We start from the raw sequence: 19475 nt of genomic DNA, 5'->3' as shown, positions 1-19475 counted from the left end.
GGCCTCGGTGCGGGCGTCCGGCTGCCCTAGCGCGGCCTCAGCGCAGCCTGGCGGGTGGGGGCGTCCCCCAAGTTTCGGCAGCGCCCTCCCCAAGGCATGTCGCCTAAAGGTCTCTTGCTTGGCATAAGGTCATGAATAATTTATAGTCGTACGTTTAGAAGTGCAACAAAAATGAAGTACAAATCTTTGGTTCAGGTTCTAAGTATTCCAATGTTTAAGTCACAAAGTGTTCTGACTGGACCACAGTGGCCTTGGAACTTTTGATAAAGGAAAGCAAATAATGCTGTTTTTTGGTTACCTTTAAAAATGGTGTGTGTTTGTGGTGGTACTGGGGAAGTGAACCGAGAGCCTTCACATTGAGCTGCATCCCTAGCCTTTTAAATTTTTTTTTATCTTGAGTCAGAATCTCACTAAATCTATAAATTGTCCAGGCTGAGCTCGTACATGGGATGATCTTCCTGTCTCCATCTCCGAGGACTGGGATTTCTTCATACCTGTGTTTAAACAACGTAGCAAAACAAAACTATCTTTAGCTTATGATACGCAAGAGTTTAAACATTCAGAATAAAGACAAAATCTTGAAACATACTCTCATTTTAGGGGGAAGGTATTGGTATAAATATAAAAAGGACTGATAAGCATATTGTGTCCTCTTAATTTTTGTGTTTGTTATACTTTTCTTTAGCTACATTGTCAGTAGCAGCTTCATGAGAAAGCATGACATACCAGTTTCCCACTGCTAACCCCTTTTGGTTACTGAGTTATGCTGGCTTTGATGTTAATACTATAGAATGGTACCATGCCTTGTAAAATATTTTAAGATTAAGGGTGTAAGTAACTAAATACTGTCCAGGTAGTTACAGTTGGGCTGCGGTGACAGGAATATGATCGATTCATTCTGTCAATTCTTAGGAAACCTTAAATGCTTTCAGAGGCAACCAAAATGAAATTTTCTGATCGAAATCCTGCTGTTCCTATTCCTCACTAACTTTTTGACTGTAAGTCAACTATGAGGTATATTACAGTGCATTAAAAATAGATCAGTGACAAATTTCCTTAAAGCTACTAACGGTGAAAAGCTACATCTTCTATGACATAGAGACAATATCCATTTTAGGATGTCATCTCTGTTTTTTCACTTAAATTTGTTGTTTTTATGTAATCAATACCATAAAGGAAAAATCCATAGTAGGTCCTTCCTTGCTTTATCAACAAAACTCCTACTGTCTGTGAATTCTGAAAATTTGTATTTTCCAAAAGCATTTTTCCTACTGTCTATGAATTCTGAAAATTTTAGTTTTCCAAAAGCATTTTTCCTATGGCTATGGAAACAGTCTTGGTATAAATTTAAAAATTGATACACCTACCGTGTCCTCTTTATTTTTGTGTTTGTAATATTTTGGATGGTTTGTTATACTTGGGTTTTTATACTCAAGGCACTGAGAATCTCTTCTACTTTTTTTTTTTTGTTTTTTGAGACAGGGTCTCACTATGTAGTTGAGACTGACCTGGAACTCACTATGTAGCTCAGGCTGGTCTTGAACTCACAGTTATCCTCCTGCCTCAGCCTCCCAAGTGCTGGGATTACAGGAGTGTGCCACCACGCCTGGCAGAATCTCTTCTACTTTTACCAGGTTCCTCTCCCATGGAAGATTTGCACCATGCCCTTTTCCTTGCCCAAAATTAAATTGTAACTAAGAAACATGAAGTGAGAGCATTTATATAGCTAAGCCCAGGTCCTGGCACATAAGAGGACTTCAATAATATTAATTAGAATGAAGGGCCAGGGATTTGGCTCAGTGGTTGCGGTGCCTGCCTAGCAAGCACAGGGAGTTCGATCCCCGGTGCCAAAAAAAAGAGAAAGCCTAGAATGAAGGAAAATTATTATTCTTGTGGAGTCAGAAGGAAAAGGGAATGGAGGCCAAGATAAGGCAAATCAGACACTAAAGGAGTTGATAGATGAAGCAGCACATGTGGAAATGCAGTTAAATAAAATGAGGGGCCAAAGAGAAACAAAGGTTTGACAGGGAAAGATTAGAGATAATGTCATGAGGAAGGGTTCATTCAGGATCAAGATTGCGATTTTTGACTTAGGACTTAAACTATCCTCAAATATTATTTGGCAGAACCTTGTTGGACCAGAGCCTTAAAGCTTAGTTGTAGTTACTCTCAGTATTCCCATTTTGCTGAGATGACTTGGCACAATATTTGGCACCATTAATTGTTGTTTTTGACAACCAAGGAACTGTATTCTAAATATCTTGTGTATTAAAATGTTTGAGTCGCTTCAGCTAACAGGTGCTTGATGTTTGGCATGATGTAGGCTTCACATTGTTACCATATAAAACTCACATCATAATACTTTGCAGATTAAGAAATTAACCAATAAAATATTGATTCTTGACCATTTCAGTGACTTGAATGTGCCCTCTTCTGTATTGTTATGGAACATGAATGAATGCATTTATCTTTTTAGTAATTTACTAGTTTTAAACATGAATTATCACCTATCAATCTTTGATTCTTTGAGGAAGTTACCATACCCACTGTCAAAGGTCACTGACCTGACTGGTTGTACCTTCCTTTGTGTTCTTACAAATCCCAACTGGTGATAATAACCAAGCTGTCACTTGGCTGCCTTTAACTATGTAACTTCAAGACTAACAATGCTCTTACATTAACTGTTACATCTATCCATTGTGTTTTATATAACTTCCAGAGCCTTTGCTGATGGTGCTTCACTGTTCAATTCCTGTTGTTTAGGTCCTCCAAACTCCTCTGTCTTTGTCTACCATTTATTTGTAGGGACTTCTTACATTTTTGGGAAACAAAGACTAGCAGCTCAGAGTTGCTATTAGCAAAGCTTCCTGGCTGAAAATACATGAACGCTTTCTCAAGTGGCGTATCCTGTTTTCATGTCTGATAGTGATTAAACTTCTGTGCTTATCAAAGGGTGCCTGAATACTTCAACAGACATTTATATAAAATAAAAATATATTTATTCCTAGTATTCTTATATTGGTATGCTTTTTATTGGAGGACTTTGTGCAATTATGAACTATACAATTTAGAATGAATGTATAGAGCTTGAAATGAGCTAAGAGCAATAAGGTTAATTGAATAACTGGAAACTAAAAGCTTAAGATATAGCCTAAGAGTTTTAACCAGAGTGTCTTAATAAATGTCTTTCAGTACCTGAAACCTCTAAACGGATGCTTGTTAAGTATTTTTCTAATTTACTAAGGAGAGACCAAGAGGAACTTAGTACTTTAAACAAATAACCTAGTGCTTCATCTTCCTTGACTTGCAGCACTTTCTCCTGTGCCATGTCCATATGGATGAGCCCAGTAGGTATCTGGTAGTAAGGGCCAGTGCAACCAGTACGTAGTCTTGTCTCTGGCTCTAACCCCAGACTGTCAGGTGTTAGATGGGAAATTGCTTTAAGGGCAGATAACCAAACAGAAGGGCAACCTTCAGAACAGATGGAAATCTCAGCATAAAGAGGGAACCATTAGAGACATCAAAAATAGCATAAGTCAGTGTCCATACATGGAGAAGCTTAGTGGGATGGCAGACCAATTTCATCTCTTGCCAACTCCAGTTGATTGCTGTTGGTTACCCAGAACATCAGGCTAAGCAAAGATTTCAGGCTAGGCCCAAATTCACAGGAAAAAGTGGATGAGAACATCTGCTATAAGCAATCCACCAGATCGAGTCCATGATGAACTATATATAGTTCTACTGTGTTTTCTTTGAAACTCAAATAAGACATGCTGTAAATACAGTGATTAGTGATTAAAGTTCTGGGGTAGAAGAGGTGGTGAGCTCTGAAAAAGAACAGAAAAGTGTTTATTTCTGTAATATGCATAAGAATATTTTGTGTTTGCATTGTAAAGTTATAGAATACTGAAAAGGATTTTGAGATAGATTAGTCTGGAAATTTTTTAACCTGTTAAGTATTTTTTTTCAGCTTTAATTGAGTTTATTGGTACATTTTAGGGATACAGTACAGTTACATTCATTGTTGGGATCTTGTACCTCTACATGACAAGTCTTGATTCTCATTTTTTCCCCTTACCTCTGCCCTCCCTTCACCCCCTCCTCCCCTCCCCATCTGCAAACACTTTATTTTCATCTTTTCATTCTCTCACATTTTTTTCTTTTCCCTTTTTGCTCTTCCCCTACCCATCCCACCTTCCCTACACCTTTAGCTCCTTTCTTCCCATTTCTAAATGTCAGTAATCTTATTAGGATCTTATGCATTGTTGCAGTTATTCACACCAGGGAAACTATTCGATATTTACACGTGTGACTTATTTATTTCACTTAAGAGTATATTTTCAGTATGTATCCATTTTCCTATGAATGAATCTATTTTCTCATTCTCTATGGCTGAGTAATATTCCATTTTATAGAAAAACCATAACTTCTTTATCCAGTTTCCAACGGATGGGCAAATAGGCTGTTTCCAAGATTTAGCTATTACAAACTGTGCCGCTATAAACATGGGTGCACATACTTCTCTGTGATATGATTCTTTTAGTTCTCTTGGAAAGATACCCAGCAGAGGGATGGCTGGGTCAAATGGAACCTCCAGTCCAAGCTCTTTGAGGTATCTCCATATTGATTTCCATAGTGGTTGCACTAGTCTGCACTCCCACCAACAATGGAGGAGGGTTCCTTTCTCCCCACAACCCCGCCAACATTTGTTATTGTGTGATTTCTTGATAGCAGCCATTCTTTGTGGGGTGAGGTGGAATCTCAGTGTTGTTTTCATCTGCATCTCTCGAATGACCAGTGATGTGGAACATTTTTTCATATATTTTCTTGCTGCTTTCACTTCTTTGTATGAGAAATGTCTGTTCATTTCGGATGCCCATTTTTGGATCGGGTCTTTATATTTGGGGGGACTGATTGTTTTGAGTTCTTTATATATCCTTGATAATAGTCCTTTGTCTGAGGTACAGCTGGTAAAAATTTTTTCCCACATTGTAGATTGTCTCTTAGTTCTGCTAATGGTTTCTTTTGAAGTACAGAAGCTTTTTAGTAAGATGAGATCCCAGTTGTTGATTCTTTCTGCTAGTTCCCGTGCTACTGAGGATTTGTTCATAAAGTCTTTTCCTATACCAATGTCTTCCAGAGTTCTGCCTAACTTACCTTCCAGCAAGTTTAATGTTTCTGTTTTAATATTTAGATCTTTAATCCATTTGGATTTTAATTTAGTGCATGGCGAAAGATAAGGGTCTAATGTTAATCTGTGGCAGGTTGACATCCAGTTTTTCCAACACCATTTATTAAAGAGGCTATCTTTCCTCCACTGAGGATGGTCACACGTAGAGAGAAATAAGGGAAAAAATTCCTTTTACAATAGTATCCAAAAAAATGAAGTATCTAGGAATCAATCTAACAAAAGAAACAAAAGATGTCTACACTAAAAACTACATCACTCTGAAAAAAGAAATTGAAGAGGATATAAAAAAATGGAAAGATAACCCCTGCTCCTGGGTAGGAAGAATCAACATAGTGAAAATGGCCATACTACCAAAACTGCTATATACATTCAATGCAATACCAATTGAAATTCCAACACTATATTTCACAGAACTAGAAAAAAAAAATCCAAAAATTCATTTGGAACCAAAAGAGACCTAGAATAGCAAAAGCCATTTTAGGCAACAGACACATGGCACCAGGTGTAACAATTCCCAATTTGAAACTATACTACAAAGCCACTGTGATAAAAACAGCATGGTACTGGCAAAGAAATAGGCCTGAGGATCAGTGGAACAGACTGGAAGACATAAAAACAAATGCAGATGTACTCAGCTACCTCATCTTTGACAAAGGAGCTGTTAAGTATTTTTTGAAGAGACAAGGTAGGGAGTACTTAGTAGAAATTGTGAAAAGAAATGTCAAAGACCCAAGATACAAAGTAGATAACAGCAATGTGTCCCTCATTGAAAAACTGAGGTATGTAGCTCCTGTCCTTTTAAAGAACTTTTTTTTTTCAACTCTCTAGTAGAGCTTTAAGTACTTTGTGTAATCTTGGAGCTTAAAAACAAGTAAAATATAAAACTGAGAAGCTGTCAGATTAAGGAATTTTCAATAGACTATGCAACCAGGATGTGAGACTACATATTTTGCCTACATTTGATAGTTTCTATGTTGGAATCATCAGTTTGTCTTTTTCAAGGAATAGAGTAGTAAACATATTTGCTCAAATAAAAGACATATTTTAAGGATAAAGTCATATGGAATCCAGAGAAAAGTGGTACTACAGGATCTTGGAAAATATGGTTAAGGCTAAGTCAGCTTTAGGGACCTACATAGTAAGAGTTCAAGGACATTTATTCTAAACCACTGCTGTTAGCATGACTTGGCTTTCATGCATCAGTCTCTTGTCTCCATTCAATTTCTAAAGAGAAGCATTAGCTTGATAAGTGTGAATATTTCTACCTTTATTAGTTTTCCATTTCCAGGCCAGTCAGCTATCTCTGAAGGGAAAGATGCAGAGTTATATGGAGATGCAGTTTCTGGGAAGCAGAAAGAAAACTTTCCTTAGAAGGCCCTGTGGGCAGAGACCAGTATTGGGTTAATAAAGCTTTAATGACTAGTTCTGGGGTAGAAGAGGGAGTGAGCTCTGATTTGTAGCATTTGCAGATTTCTATAGTGTAAATACTGCTACTATGCTGATTTCAAGCTACAAACATGACATAACTAATTGCAAAGCTGGGAAGAAATGAATGGAAACATGTTTTTATACGGTAATTTCCACTGTGTACATATGAAAGATAGATATAATAGCAGATATCAAAATAATTGGAATGATAAGTTTTAGTACTTATTACCTTTTACATTTACCTAATATCTGTAAATTTTGTTAATTTTTAATTTACTAATAATAAGTTTATATAATTGAATTTTAACGATGTCCCTGTTCAACAACTGGCTTGCAATTTTTCTGAACATTACAACTGAAATAAGCAGGAAGTAGGATGAATAAGATACATGAGGAAGCAAAAAAAGATCAGGTTTAAGGACTTGCGTTTAGATGCAAATGGCAAAACAAAACTATCCTTTATTAAAAGGAAGAGTAACAATTCTTTTTAGCTTTCCAGGATTGTTAGTTGGTTTCAATAAACTATACATTAAGGAATTACTTTGTTGCTTCTAATTGATTATATTTGTTGTTCCAAAGACTTGGAGTTAAAGAATCATCTCTGGTCTATAGACACTAGATGAATACAACTGACCACCCAGACCTGGTGGATTACTTGAGCTGAATCCACAAGGATGCAATTAAAAGACTATGCATTTACTTGATATTGCTAGGTAATTAGGGGTTGACTTATATCAATACTGTTTTAGGTTTGATCAACATATTTCAAATTTTTACTTCATTGATATAATATGTCTAACAAACACTTAAATTTATTATTGTTAAAGCATATGCATTATCCATATGAAGGCATTCATTTCTAAACCAAAGTAATAGTTGAGTGATTTACATCAGTATGCAATAGGTTTTTCAACAAAATGAATTAGTTTGCCTCAAACATCAGAGATTGATGTAAAGACAAAGTTAGAAAACATAGTTGTTGGTAAATCCCCTGACAACCGAAGCACATCAAACCTCTTCCACTTAAAAAATGATGGAATTTTTTCCAGAATGGTCTCAAACTTTTTGTTCAGGAACCTGCAAACCTCAGATTACCACATCAAGGGAAATGAAGTGAACTTTCACTTAACGATAAGACTTTACAGAAAACCACTAAATGAGCTACTCAAAATAGTCTTGCAGGTGTATGGGTTTACTTGAAGAAATTATTCCAGAATAAGGAGTTCTGTTCCTCTATCCTTTTAGAGTTATACAAGGAAACCATATTTGATTAAGATTTTGTGTGCAGTGTTTGTTTTAGGGCATTTGTTTTGATCAAAATCTATGTCATGGAGACCTACACCTATGATATCTGGAATTAATCATTGAATTCTTGGCTATGACCAAAAAATATTACAGTTTGAAAGTTTACAATGGTATAAATGGATCATCTTTGGATGAACAAGTATGTTATATAAGCCTTTATATAATAACAAACAGGAACTTTCAGCTATGTCTACAGAAATATTGTGTTAGGAGAACTTTGGAAGTTGGAAGCTCATGTATACATACACATATTTTATCTTCATATTTGTTTTGATATATTAGTGTATGAGTCCATAATTACAATCCCTTATCTTCTTTAAAGCCTTGTCTTTAAGGGAAAAGGAATTTAAGTAATATGAAGAGATAAGTGTATAAAATAGTCTACAAGTCTAGTTATGGAATCCTAGCCTTTACATTTTATCTTGAAATTTGGATAGAAGAACCAGAAATTGATAGATTGAATGTTAGCATAGTAATAATCTAGTTTAGGCCCATGTTTTAGATATGGAGAGCATTGTAAAGGAACACGACATGAGCACAGCCATACTGACCTGTGATTCACCCAAGCAGTGTGGACGTGCCATCGCCCATAACAACAGGCTAGTTCAACTGGTGGTCTGACCTGTTGCCTAGCAAATGTAACCCATAATAGTTGTTATTGCACTTACGGTTTCCTTCCGGATGTGTGGGCGGTACTCTCTTGCAGACGCGCAGCTGGAGAGTATAAAAGGAGAGGTTCGGTAATAAAGCAGCAGCAAGTACCATGAGAAGAAAAGTGCCTCCCATCTCTCTGTCCTCATCCTTTCAGGTTTAGGACCTGCTGGCAGGATCCTGACGTCGCGGCTTGCGACATTTAGAGAAGATAGAACTGAGTGGATCATGCCTTTTCAAGAGAAATGTCCTCATTTGACATCTGTCTGCTTTCTTTCTTTCTCTGGCCACTCCCTATAGGACTTCACTTCCATGTAGCTTCCTCGGAAATACATTTCCTTTTCCCAGGCTGGTTGAGCACACCCTGCTACCACCTACCTCCAGCATCTTCAATTCCCCTATAAGGGCACCATCACCATCACGTAAATATGTTTCTTCATTGTTTTTACCTGCCACCCAGACTGTAAGCTTCAAGAACATAGAAATCATAAATTGCCTTTTCAAGCATAGATGTTACCTATTATATAGAAAGAATTTAGGTGTTTTTTGAATGGATGAAAAACACTTGTTTTTATAAAATTACTGAAAATCTCTGCAAACAATAGGAGCAGGTGGTTTTGGGGGGCATAAAGAAATGAATTATTGTTCAGACATCAGAAATCAAAGTCCATAATATACTAGTTGAAAATAAGATTGCTTTGCAAAATAAATTTCTGTTGTAATAGCTCATTAGAAATACTTATAAATTATATTTATAGCTTTGAAGAAATAATAATGGGTCTGAATATGATGAAGTCAGTCACAAAAGTCTGCTGTCAGAATATTTCATCTCATTTTTAAAATCCACAGGGATTGCTACTGTGACTGTGTCATTTTGTTGTGGCCTCTAGTAAACACAGTTTTGTGCATTATGCAGTTCTCAAAGAGCTTGTTTTTATTTCTTTTATATGACAGCAAACTATTTCAAATCTCATAGCTTACCATTTTATTTACCTGACTCAGCTCCTGCCTTTGAATTCATTTCACAATTTCATCGCCAGCTAGCAACTTATAGCCTTGTTGTTAGTAATAGCATGAGTCAAATATTTTCAGCATCAGCACTTTTATGGTATCCTGACAGCTGCATTGTATTTGCTCAATTGCATTTGATTCCTGATCAAGATTATGGACATTTTCACAATTTTTCTGTGACATAAAAAAAATCTTTGCTAATAACCTACTCATTATAGTTTTTTTTTCTTTCCATTTTTGGAAATGAGGATTGCAGGAGGGATTTGCCAGTAGTAACTAGAAGCTGGGATGTGAAACATGGTACCATTCGTTCCTGTCTTCCAAAGTCCCTCTTGGCATTTTAAAGGGGCTGACAACATATGTGACCACACCGTCCTCTAGTGGCTGACCCCAAAAGAGGTCAGCAACTACTCTCCCATGGACAGATGCCCTTTCAGTGCATGGCTTTATGCCCAGTGATAAGTATTTTGTAAAGAAGAAAGATGCTTTTCTTTAAAATATCTGTTTTTTAATAGTCGAATAAAATGTTATATCTTTAAGTATCTTCAACAACTTAGAACTATTCTAGTTGGGAGACATAGAATGGTAAATTCCAGAAATCAAAGCAAATACTTGAGATTTTTTTAGAAAAGTTTTAAGGTACATATGAGTCAATCAACAAATATGTCAGGCACCGTTGTAGGTTCTTGATATATATTAATGAACAAAACAGACAAAGATCTCTGCCTGCATGGAGCTTATATTCTAGTATGAAGGTGGTGCTAATGAATGTATTTCCCTTCGGATAATGTTAGACCAGACTCTAAATATGACAATTGTCAATAGCCATATTATCATAAACTTATCATTTGGTTATGTAAGTTGGTTTTCTCTTAGCTTCTCTGACTTTCCTTCAGGGCAAGTAAGAGATGCCTGTCAACTTGTTACTTATTGAGCTGGTGCTAACCCCATTCACGTCTTGTCAATGGATGCATTAGTCAGTTTCCTTCTGCTGATGCTTCTCACTCTAGAGTCGCTGCTATAGAAGGTTATTTATGTGTTTCTAGTTGTGTGCCAAAATTTAAGAAAAGCCCTTCTAGCTCTCTCTCTACTCCTGCTTGTCCTCCTTGTAGAGATGAAGGCTGTACTTCAGCAGTTTTAGCCTGGGACTAATCTCCAGTTATGTATAAACAGGACTAGTTTCCCTAGGGCTCTGATTCAAGGAAAGAAGTGGGTAAATAAGGCCTTGGTTAATTCCTCACTTTATTTTGCTTGCAATATTTGAAATTTCAAGGTGGTTTAAAAAGTCACTATTTATAATTTTTGACTTTTAAAGGAAATATAATTCATCCATATTGTTCATGTTATCATAGATTAAACATTTAAATCTCAATTTGATAGTTTTAATTTCTAGCTAATTGTAAAGAAAGACAGCAAATTTAGTAATTGTTAAACTCTACTGAATGCCTAAACTTTATGAATAAATTATTTATTTGGAAGAGTATCATTTAGAAAAAGAAATCAGGGGCCGGGGATTTAGCTCAGTGGTTCCGCCACTTGCCTCTCAAGCACAAGAATCTCAGTCAGTTTGATTCCTGGTACCAAAAAAGAAATCAGAATTTTGATGGTAATTCCATATCCTTGAAAAATCTAATTTATTTGAACACTGATGATTTAATTTAAAAATTATTATACTAACACCTTTTGTGTGGCATCATTCTTCAAAAGCATTAAACATATTTAATTAAAAATACAATTTCTTTAGTTTGAAAATGGAAGATGTAAAAATAAGGGAGCTGAGATATATTCTGTAGATATATTCATGATAAAGTAATGAAAGAATGAAAAAAATCAGATAAAATTATTTTTCTTAATCCTCTTTTCAATTTCAGATTCTGGGAGCAACCATATAAAGCAATGTAGATGAGCAATGGCGCCAGTTTGAAGCACAGTTTTAATTATGTGTATTTGAGTTGATTTAATGAAGCAACTATTTCTTACTTTTTAGGTATTTGCAGCATGATTTAATGGAACAGCATGTGATTTAGATGGGGGACATTTTAATTTTGTTTTTTATTAGCTAGGTGAGATTAATGTGAAAAACACCTGTTAAATGAAGATGTTTGGTGAAGGCAGTCTGGAAATTTTCTTCAGTGAAATGGAAATCATATATTATATATTTCAATGTTAATAACAGAAGATCATGTGAAACATTAATGAATGATATGTATTTTGAGTTTCTCATTGGCATGACAAAGTAGCTGAGAAAAACAATTTAAAAGAGGAAGGATTTATTTTGGCTCATGGTTTCTGTAGTTTCAGTTCATGGTTAGCTGGATCCATTGCTTTTAGGCCCATGGCAAGGAAGAAAAATCATGATATAAGAGCATGGCAGAAAAAAGTTGCTCACCTCATGTTGGAGAGGAAACAGAGAATCAGAGAAAAAGAGGCCAGAAACAAGTTACAGTCTCCAAGAGCATACACCATGAACACTCCCTTTAACTAAGCCCCCACCTTCTAGGTTTCCATAAGCTCTCAGTAATGCCATCAAGTTATGGATATATAACTGGATAAATCCACTGATGAAGATAGAAACCTCATGATTCAATCATTTCCCACAAACTTATCAGCTATCCCTCAAGCCCTAAGCACGTGGCATTTGGGGAACTTTTCAGATCCAAATCATAGCATCCAGATGCTGCAAAATAGAGTACTTCAAAGAGTACTTGTTAATTCTCTCACACTTACCTCAAAACACTCTTACTAACTAGCCCCAGTTACTCAGGAAGTTGAGGTGGGAGGATCATTTGAACCTAGGAGTTCCAAACCTTTTTCTACAGGAAGCATAAAAAATGTTTCTTGATGGGCACATAGGCATGTGGCACAAAACTGTAATCGTGGCTACTCAGGAGGCTGAGACAGGATAATCACAAGTCTGAGAGCAGCCTGAGCAACTTAGTGAGTCCCTGCCTGATTTGAGGCTGTAGCTAAGTGGTAAATGTGTGTCTACCATGTACGCGTTCAATTCCCAGCACACAAAAACAAAAACTATTACAAATAAAGAAATTGTTAGTTTTGATGCTACATATTCCACAGACCATTTTTAATTCCCTGAACATAACCTACAGCAGAACTTGGCTAATTAAGTAGTCTAACATTGCGGAAAGTTGATGATGATTATCTTCATTCAATTCTCATTTAGATGTTGTAGCAAAATGGATTTTCATATACATTATTGTGATTCCTACGATGCTCTGTTAAATAGGAGAGTCCATATTTTATTCCAATTCTGTAAAGGAAAATAATCTAAATTCAGGGGCAGTAAAGTAATTTTTCCAATGGCTCATAACTATTGAATGTCAACATCCTGCTTATACCTAGCAAGGTTTAAAAAAAAGAGAAAAAAGTAAAAATCAATTATCTGTTGTTCATTACTCTTGCTGGTTTTGGTGTTGGGTAAAATGGGTGTGGAGTTGCATTACCATAGGTGATACTCTTAAAAGAAGCAGCGATAACTAACATGCTCTATTGTGCCAAGTTTTCATTCTGCTTGAATATGACTCCACAGATTATATATTTGTTTTTTGCATACATTAAATACTGCCACAAAGGTATCAAACCTATTCCTGTTGAGGTATTTAATTATGTAACTTAGATTCTTCTAAGCTAACAGTTTCAATTCAGGAACTCTGATTTTCCTCAATTATCTTACATGACAGCTGTCGAATTTAAGCATTTCTCCCATATTGAAGTGCTTTTAGTATTTAAATTGTGGTTTAAAATTTTTATATTAAAACTTTTAGATAATGTAAAATAGGAAGAAAAGGAACAAAGGGGAAAGGGAATAGGAGGGGGGTAAGGAGAGAAGGGAATAGAATTAACATAAGAAAATGAAAAATAGGGCCGGGGATTTGGCTCAGTGGTTCTACCACCTGCCTCACAAGCGCAAGGACCTGAGTTCAATCCCAGGTACCAAAACCAAAACCAAACCAAACAAAAAAAAGAATAAAGAAAATGAAAAATAATGGAAACAAAGTCTTTGTAGATAGGGAGGGAGGGAGGGGTTAAAGGGAGGGTAGGGGATGGGGAAAAGTAAGAACCAAGAGAGGTTATGTAAAGGTAGAAATTTCCACCAATGACTGTCATTATATTGTATACTTTAAATGTAGCAATAAAATTAATTTTTAAAACTTTCATGTTAATTTAATAAAAGAAGAAAATTATAGGAAAGTAGAGAACTCTGTATACTTTTCACTTACATTTTTCATTTGCTGACATTTTGTTCTCTCTCTGTTTCTTATCATCTGTTCTGTCTCTCTTTCTATATAGGCTTATATATTTTTCCAAACAATCTGAGAACAACTTTGCAGACATCATGCTTCTTTACCCTTAGTTTAATTTTGTATTTTCTGTTTTTTTTCTTATTTAGCTGCAGATTGATTTCTGAATTAGGAAATTTAGCAAAGATACAATTCTATTATTTAATTCATAGTCCATACTCAGATTTTTCTAGTTATTTCAGTAATATTTATGGTTTAATTTTTCCCTGGCTCAAGCTCCAGACCAGAATCACATATGATATTACATTTAGTTTCCATGTCTTCTTACTTGTCTTTAATCTGGAATAGTTTTTTTTTTTGTATTGATTATGACATTTTGAAATACATGGGTCAGTCATTTTATAGAATATGCCTTATTAATAGGGGGTTACCTGATGTATGCCTTTATAGATTCAGGTATGTGTTTTTGACAGGAACCATACATAAATAACATACCACTGTCCCTAGAGTATCAAGAAGCATATAGTGTTAGTCACATTCTTATTGTTTATTTTTGTTATGTGGAATAAATAGTATTCACTAGATTAATCCTCTATAAAGTTACTGTGTTATCTGTGCAATTGGACTCTCTTCATCAAACACTTTTTCTTTTTTTGTTGTTTTTATTGTTGTCTTCACCAAACATCTGCTGCTTTAGAATGCATCAATGACATTTTCTGGATGAGCAATGATTTTTATGAAGGATGCAAAATGGTCCTTTATAATTTCATCATTCTTTAAATATTTATCAGTGCTAGTCTACCACAAGAAAAAGTTTCCATTTATGTGTTTATTTAAACAGTTGAACTCAAAGATCATTTTGTTCCATAAATTTCCTTTACAGTCATTATTTTGATGCTCAAATTTACCCTTTCTTAAATTTTAGTTTATGTTGCTGTATCATGATCTCATCATTTTCATGTACTTCTTTGCCTTCTGGCACAAAAATATGCCTTACTGCTGGGGCCAGGAATTTCTCTAAGCTTCCCTGGGTCATTTTAGTAGGAGATTGGCTTGAGAGACCAAGTACTAGGTGGTCTAAGTACTAGGTGGTCTCATTGCACTGACATATATTTGCATCTAGGCCCTGTTAGGGGCCAGAGCTAAGATCTACATACATACACATGATACACATGGGGGCATGTGCTAATCAGATAACGGCAATTCATTTCAACGCTATATTCACTTCAAGCTCATCTAGTCGTTCTTCTTTTTATGTTGGAACTCCATTCTCTAATAATAAAACTCCTCACTCTTATTATTCTCTGAATATGTGATCATTTGCTCAGTCTTAAATGTATTTCTCTCTGACCACTGAGAAAATCCTTTTCACTGAAGTTCAAAATTTACTTGTGTCCTTGATTATGTAATCAAAGAGCTATATTTGACAGTTACTTTTAATACAATAATGTTGTTCTCTTTTGTGTGATTATGTTGTTCACCTGAATACAGTTTGGCTCATTTGTTTCTGTTTTTGTTCCACCCCCCCTTTTGTTTATTTATTTTGCTTTAAAGGTGTAAAACATGAACATTTCCCCCAAAATCAAAACATTTAAAAATTTCTCAGAGAAATGTCACTTCTCCATCTCTACTACATCTTCTTCTACTCCTTTCACCAGCCAACCAATGTTATTAGTTTTTGGTTTACCGTCCTGTGTTTACATTTAAAAAGTAAGTATATACATGTAGAAGTTTCCTATTTTGCTTCTTTCTTACCGAAAAGATAGCACACTATATATACTCTTCTGTGCTTTGCTTTTTTGCATAATAATATATCCTGAAAGAACTTCATATTAGCTCATAGAGATCTTTCTCACTCTTTTTCCCAGCTATATAGTGCTCCTTTATGTGTATCATAATTTATTCAACCAGTTTCTTGTGTATGAAAAATTATGTCATTGCCCATGTCTTGTAATTAAAATAAAGAATAATATTGTTCAAATGTACATTTTTTTTCTGGAGGTGTTAAGTTTTAAATCAGCTGTTCTTTCAAGTCATACACTTGTAGAAGCAACAAAAGGCATTATTTATTTTTTCATGCGTAAAAGCAAAGCTTCATGGCAATCTGCTGACTGAAAAGCTGTAGGGTTATATGGTCTGGAAAACTGTAACTACATTTTGTGGAAGTAGAAGTTGTATGACCTATTTGTATAACAGCAAAGCAAGTGTGGTCTCTAGGAAGTACTGTATAGGCAAAGTCGATTAGATTGCAGTGTATACTTAAAAGTTGAATAATGTACTCTTGTAAAACACTCTTCAAAATTATTTAACTTCCCATGATATCATCACAGCATGTGCAAAAAAAACTATAATGTTATCTTTTCCTGTCACATGACTAAAACAAACAAAAGAAATCCTTATCTTTTTGTTTCTATTCTGGTTCTTTATAAAATGGCATTGAGCACCATTCACAATTTACACATTAAAAGTTTGTTTTGGAAAGATAATTTATTTTGCATTTTAAAAAGATTACATTTACTCAATATAAAATAAGTGTCCCAACAACTGGTTTTCAAGCATGTAATATATATAGAAAGCTTTATAGTTTTAAAATATATTTCCTACATAATTTTCACACTTAAGTCTCATTGCAACCTTACCCATAGTGCTCTAGGCAAGAGTTACATTGTCTATATTTCACAAAAGAGGAAAGAGAGTTATTTAAAGAAGTTGCAAAAATTGCCCTAGATGTTGGACTCTGTATTAAGGGAGTCAGGCAGAATTCAGGATATTTTTTCAATGAAGTGAATATTCCTATCTCATAAGGTCATTGTGATCAAATAAAGGAACACGCATTAAAATGCTAAAGTGTACAAAGACAATGCAGCTGTATTATTAAATTATTTGGGGTTTGCTGACAACATCTGAAAAATTTCCCATATTTTAATGTGTGTGTGTGTGTATGTGTGTGTGTGTGTGTGTGTGTGTGTGTGTGTGTGTGTGTGTGTGTGTGATACAAGATACTTAAACAGTCTTAGAGCCATAGATTACACATCAGGACTTAAGTGTTCATGCGAGGAAATATTTTATGGATTGAACTGGCAGCTCTAGGAGCAGGTGACAATAATATATATTCCTTGTAGAATAATTAACAGCACTGTATGTTGCATAGTACTTAGACCTTGAAACCAACCTCATTAAAAGACATTTGATCTAAGTTAAAAACCTTCAAGTATCTCCTCTTTAAAAGCGATCAATGTATGTTCTGGCTACTTTACTTATTCTGCTATGAGATTCACACAACTTTGATCTAACTTTCTTTGATTTAACACTGCAATTAAGAAGATTTGGTTCAAAGTAAAAGCTCATTGGTTGATGTTTTACACTGATGTGATAATGTTTACACAGATGTGCTTTGAAATCTTGATTATGGTGGATTTGGGGTCCTACCACAAGACAGACTGTTGTTATTTGAAAGGTGAAACAATATAACATCTACCTGGTACATTTAAAACAGACTTAGCCATATACATTTCTAAAGTGACTTATCTGTTTATTGTTTTTAGCCAGTGTTTTTATTTCATATCTATCAACAGTAAATCACTTCCTTTAAGGACTCTTACAATTTGATTGCGCTAGGGTCAGGGCTTTGCACTGTACTGATGAAAAGGTGTAACTTTACCTACTTTAAAGCACCTGCCAATTAATTAGCCAAAAAAGAACAAAAACAAAACAAAACAAAAAATCCTTCAGAGAAAATAAGCCAGTCAAATCCAGCTGAGCTCCCAGATTTAGGCTTTTGTTGAACAGACCATGAAACAAGACTTAAAAACTAATCTTGAGTGGCTCTCTAAAACTTTGCTCAAGGGAAGCATAAATCTGCCAAATGTTTCTCAACTTTTCTTCCACAGAGAAATTTTAACAGAGGGTCTTGAATTTATCTTGTGGTGCAAAACCAAAGTTTTAGTGTTTAAATGTACATGTATTCCTCATTTCAATGATTTTGTCCATTTCAAATATTTTTCATAGGCAGTCTTAAATGGTACCAGTACATTTTGAAGTCTCAACATTTATCATTTGACAACTGTTCCCATTTAGTCGCTTTTAGGCTTCATAACTGAAGTGTGGACCCCCCCCATTAAGAAAGTACACCTGTGAAGAAGAGAGATGCTCTTACATTAGACAAGAGCGCGAGAGGTCACTCATCATTTATGACTCCATTCCAGTTATTCATTTTCTATTTGTGACAAAATAAAACAACGTAAACCATCTCTTTTCAGCCTTTTTGGGCTTACTCTGAATCCCTTGATTCATTGTGATATTATGTTATTTTATTATGCTAATTAAAATCCAGGACTTTAGCACACAGCTTAAAACTTTCATATATACAAACAAGGCAATCATGGTTATGTCATATACTATCTATGTAAAAATAAACATTAAAGAGAATTTAGAAGGGGGAAGGGCGTTCCTAACGTAACCTTGATTATGTAAAGAAAATCCCCATCTAAATGATAAAAGAAAAGGGTAATGCTTGTACATTTTATTAGTGTTTTAAAATTAGTGAGTTAAACTGTCAAAGCTTTGATTTTCCTTTCATGTGTGTCTGGGCAGGTCTAAGCCTCAGGTAACGCCCTTTTCCCTTCTCCCTCTTTTACCATTTTTTGCACCTGTCCACTGCAGGCTCCCAGCAGCTCTCAAGGAGTCCAATTTTCGTCCTCCCCCCTTCTATATCCTGCCAAGCTGGGCTCCCTTTCCCAGAGATCTTTCCCTGCAAAAGAGCTCACATCAAAGGCGGTTGCTCAGCGGCAGCCAAACAGCATCACCGTTGTCCCAAAGATAACCCCAAAGAGGAACCTCAGCTGAGCCGCCCCGAATTTTCTGGCGGACGGTGGTCAAGTGCAGGAATGATTTTTATGAGTGCATGGATAGAGAACCGTCAAGAGCCCCTCTGGGTCACTTCCGAAGAGCAAAACCGTGTTGAGAGGAGGCTGGTTTAAGATTTCAAACAGAACCAACTTCCCCAGCGAGCATGAAAGGACTTGATTAGCATATGTCAAGAGGACTCGCTTATATACTCGGTGTGTCTGTACACAGGACTCTCCTCTGATCAGTGTGCGGAGGTGGAGCCCCAGCCCCAGCCCCAACCCAGTAGTGGCCGCCGCAATAGATGTTTCTGCAAAGCCGGCAGCCGGCCCTCAGCTACCCGAGGACAGAAGATCGCTCCCAGACAGTGCGAGCGTACCTGCTATCTCAGGGCAACAGTCCCTTCAACGACCTCACAGGAGTAACGGGGCATCAACTTTTTGCGCTTCTTTTGCTGTAAATTCTACCCACCTGGTGACCCCCCTGCACTTTTATTGGAGGTCTTTTCCGGATCTTCCGCCTTTCGCTCTGACCCCTCCATGGCTCCCTTAGCCGAAGTTGGGGGCTTCCTAGGCGGCCTGGAGGGCTTGGGCCAGCAGGTGGGCTCGCACTTTCTGCTGCCTCCTGCCGGGGAGCGGCCATAACGGGGCAAACTTTTTGCGCTTCTTTTGCTGTAAATTCTACCCACCTGGTGACCCCCCTGCACTTTTATTGGAGGTCTTTTCCGGATCTTCCGCCTTTCGCTCTGACCCCTCCATGGCTCCCTTAGCCGAAGTTGGGGGGGC

The 19475-nt window shown here is 36.2% G+C and overlaps 2 protein-coding genes across 2 annotated transcripts in view; one reads left to right on the top strand and one right to left on the bottom strand.

The window, feature by feature from the left end:
- Positions 1-14881, bottom strand: part of Micu3 (mitochondrial calcium uptake family member 3) — a 116879-nt gene extending 101998 nt beyond the window's left edge. The window contains exons 1-2 of the mRNA XM_033765585.1: positions 14754-14881; positions 8593-8638 (exon numbers count right to left, since the gene is read on the bottom strand). Of these exons, the coding sequence (XP_033621476.1) occupies positions 8593-8638; positions 14754-14881 (174 nt within the window). The remainder of the gene's footprint in view (positions 1-8592; positions 8639-14753) is intronic.
- Positions 14882-19195: 4314 nt separating this feature from the next.
- Positions 19196-19475, top strand: part of Fgf20 (fibroblast growth factor 20) — a 13731-nt gene continuing 13451 nt past the window's right edge. Inside the window, exon 1 of the mRNA XM_010621805.2 lies at positions 19196-19331. Coding sequence (XP_010620107.1) covers positions 19230-19331 — 102 coding nt within the window. The 5' untranslated portion in view covers positions 19196-19229. The remainder of the gene's footprint in view (positions 19332-19475) is intronic.

Source organism: Fukomys damarensis, unplaced genomic scaffold (assembly GCF_012274545.1).
Source record: "Fukomys damarensis isolate Sample0158 unplaced genomic scaffold, DMR_v1.0_HiC HiC_scaffold_18, whole genome shotgun sequence".
NCBI lineage: Eukaryota > Metazoa > Chordata > Mammalia > Rodentia > Bathyergidae > Fukomys > Fukomys damarensis.
This window is presented reverse-complemented; position numbering and strand designations above follow the sequence as displayed.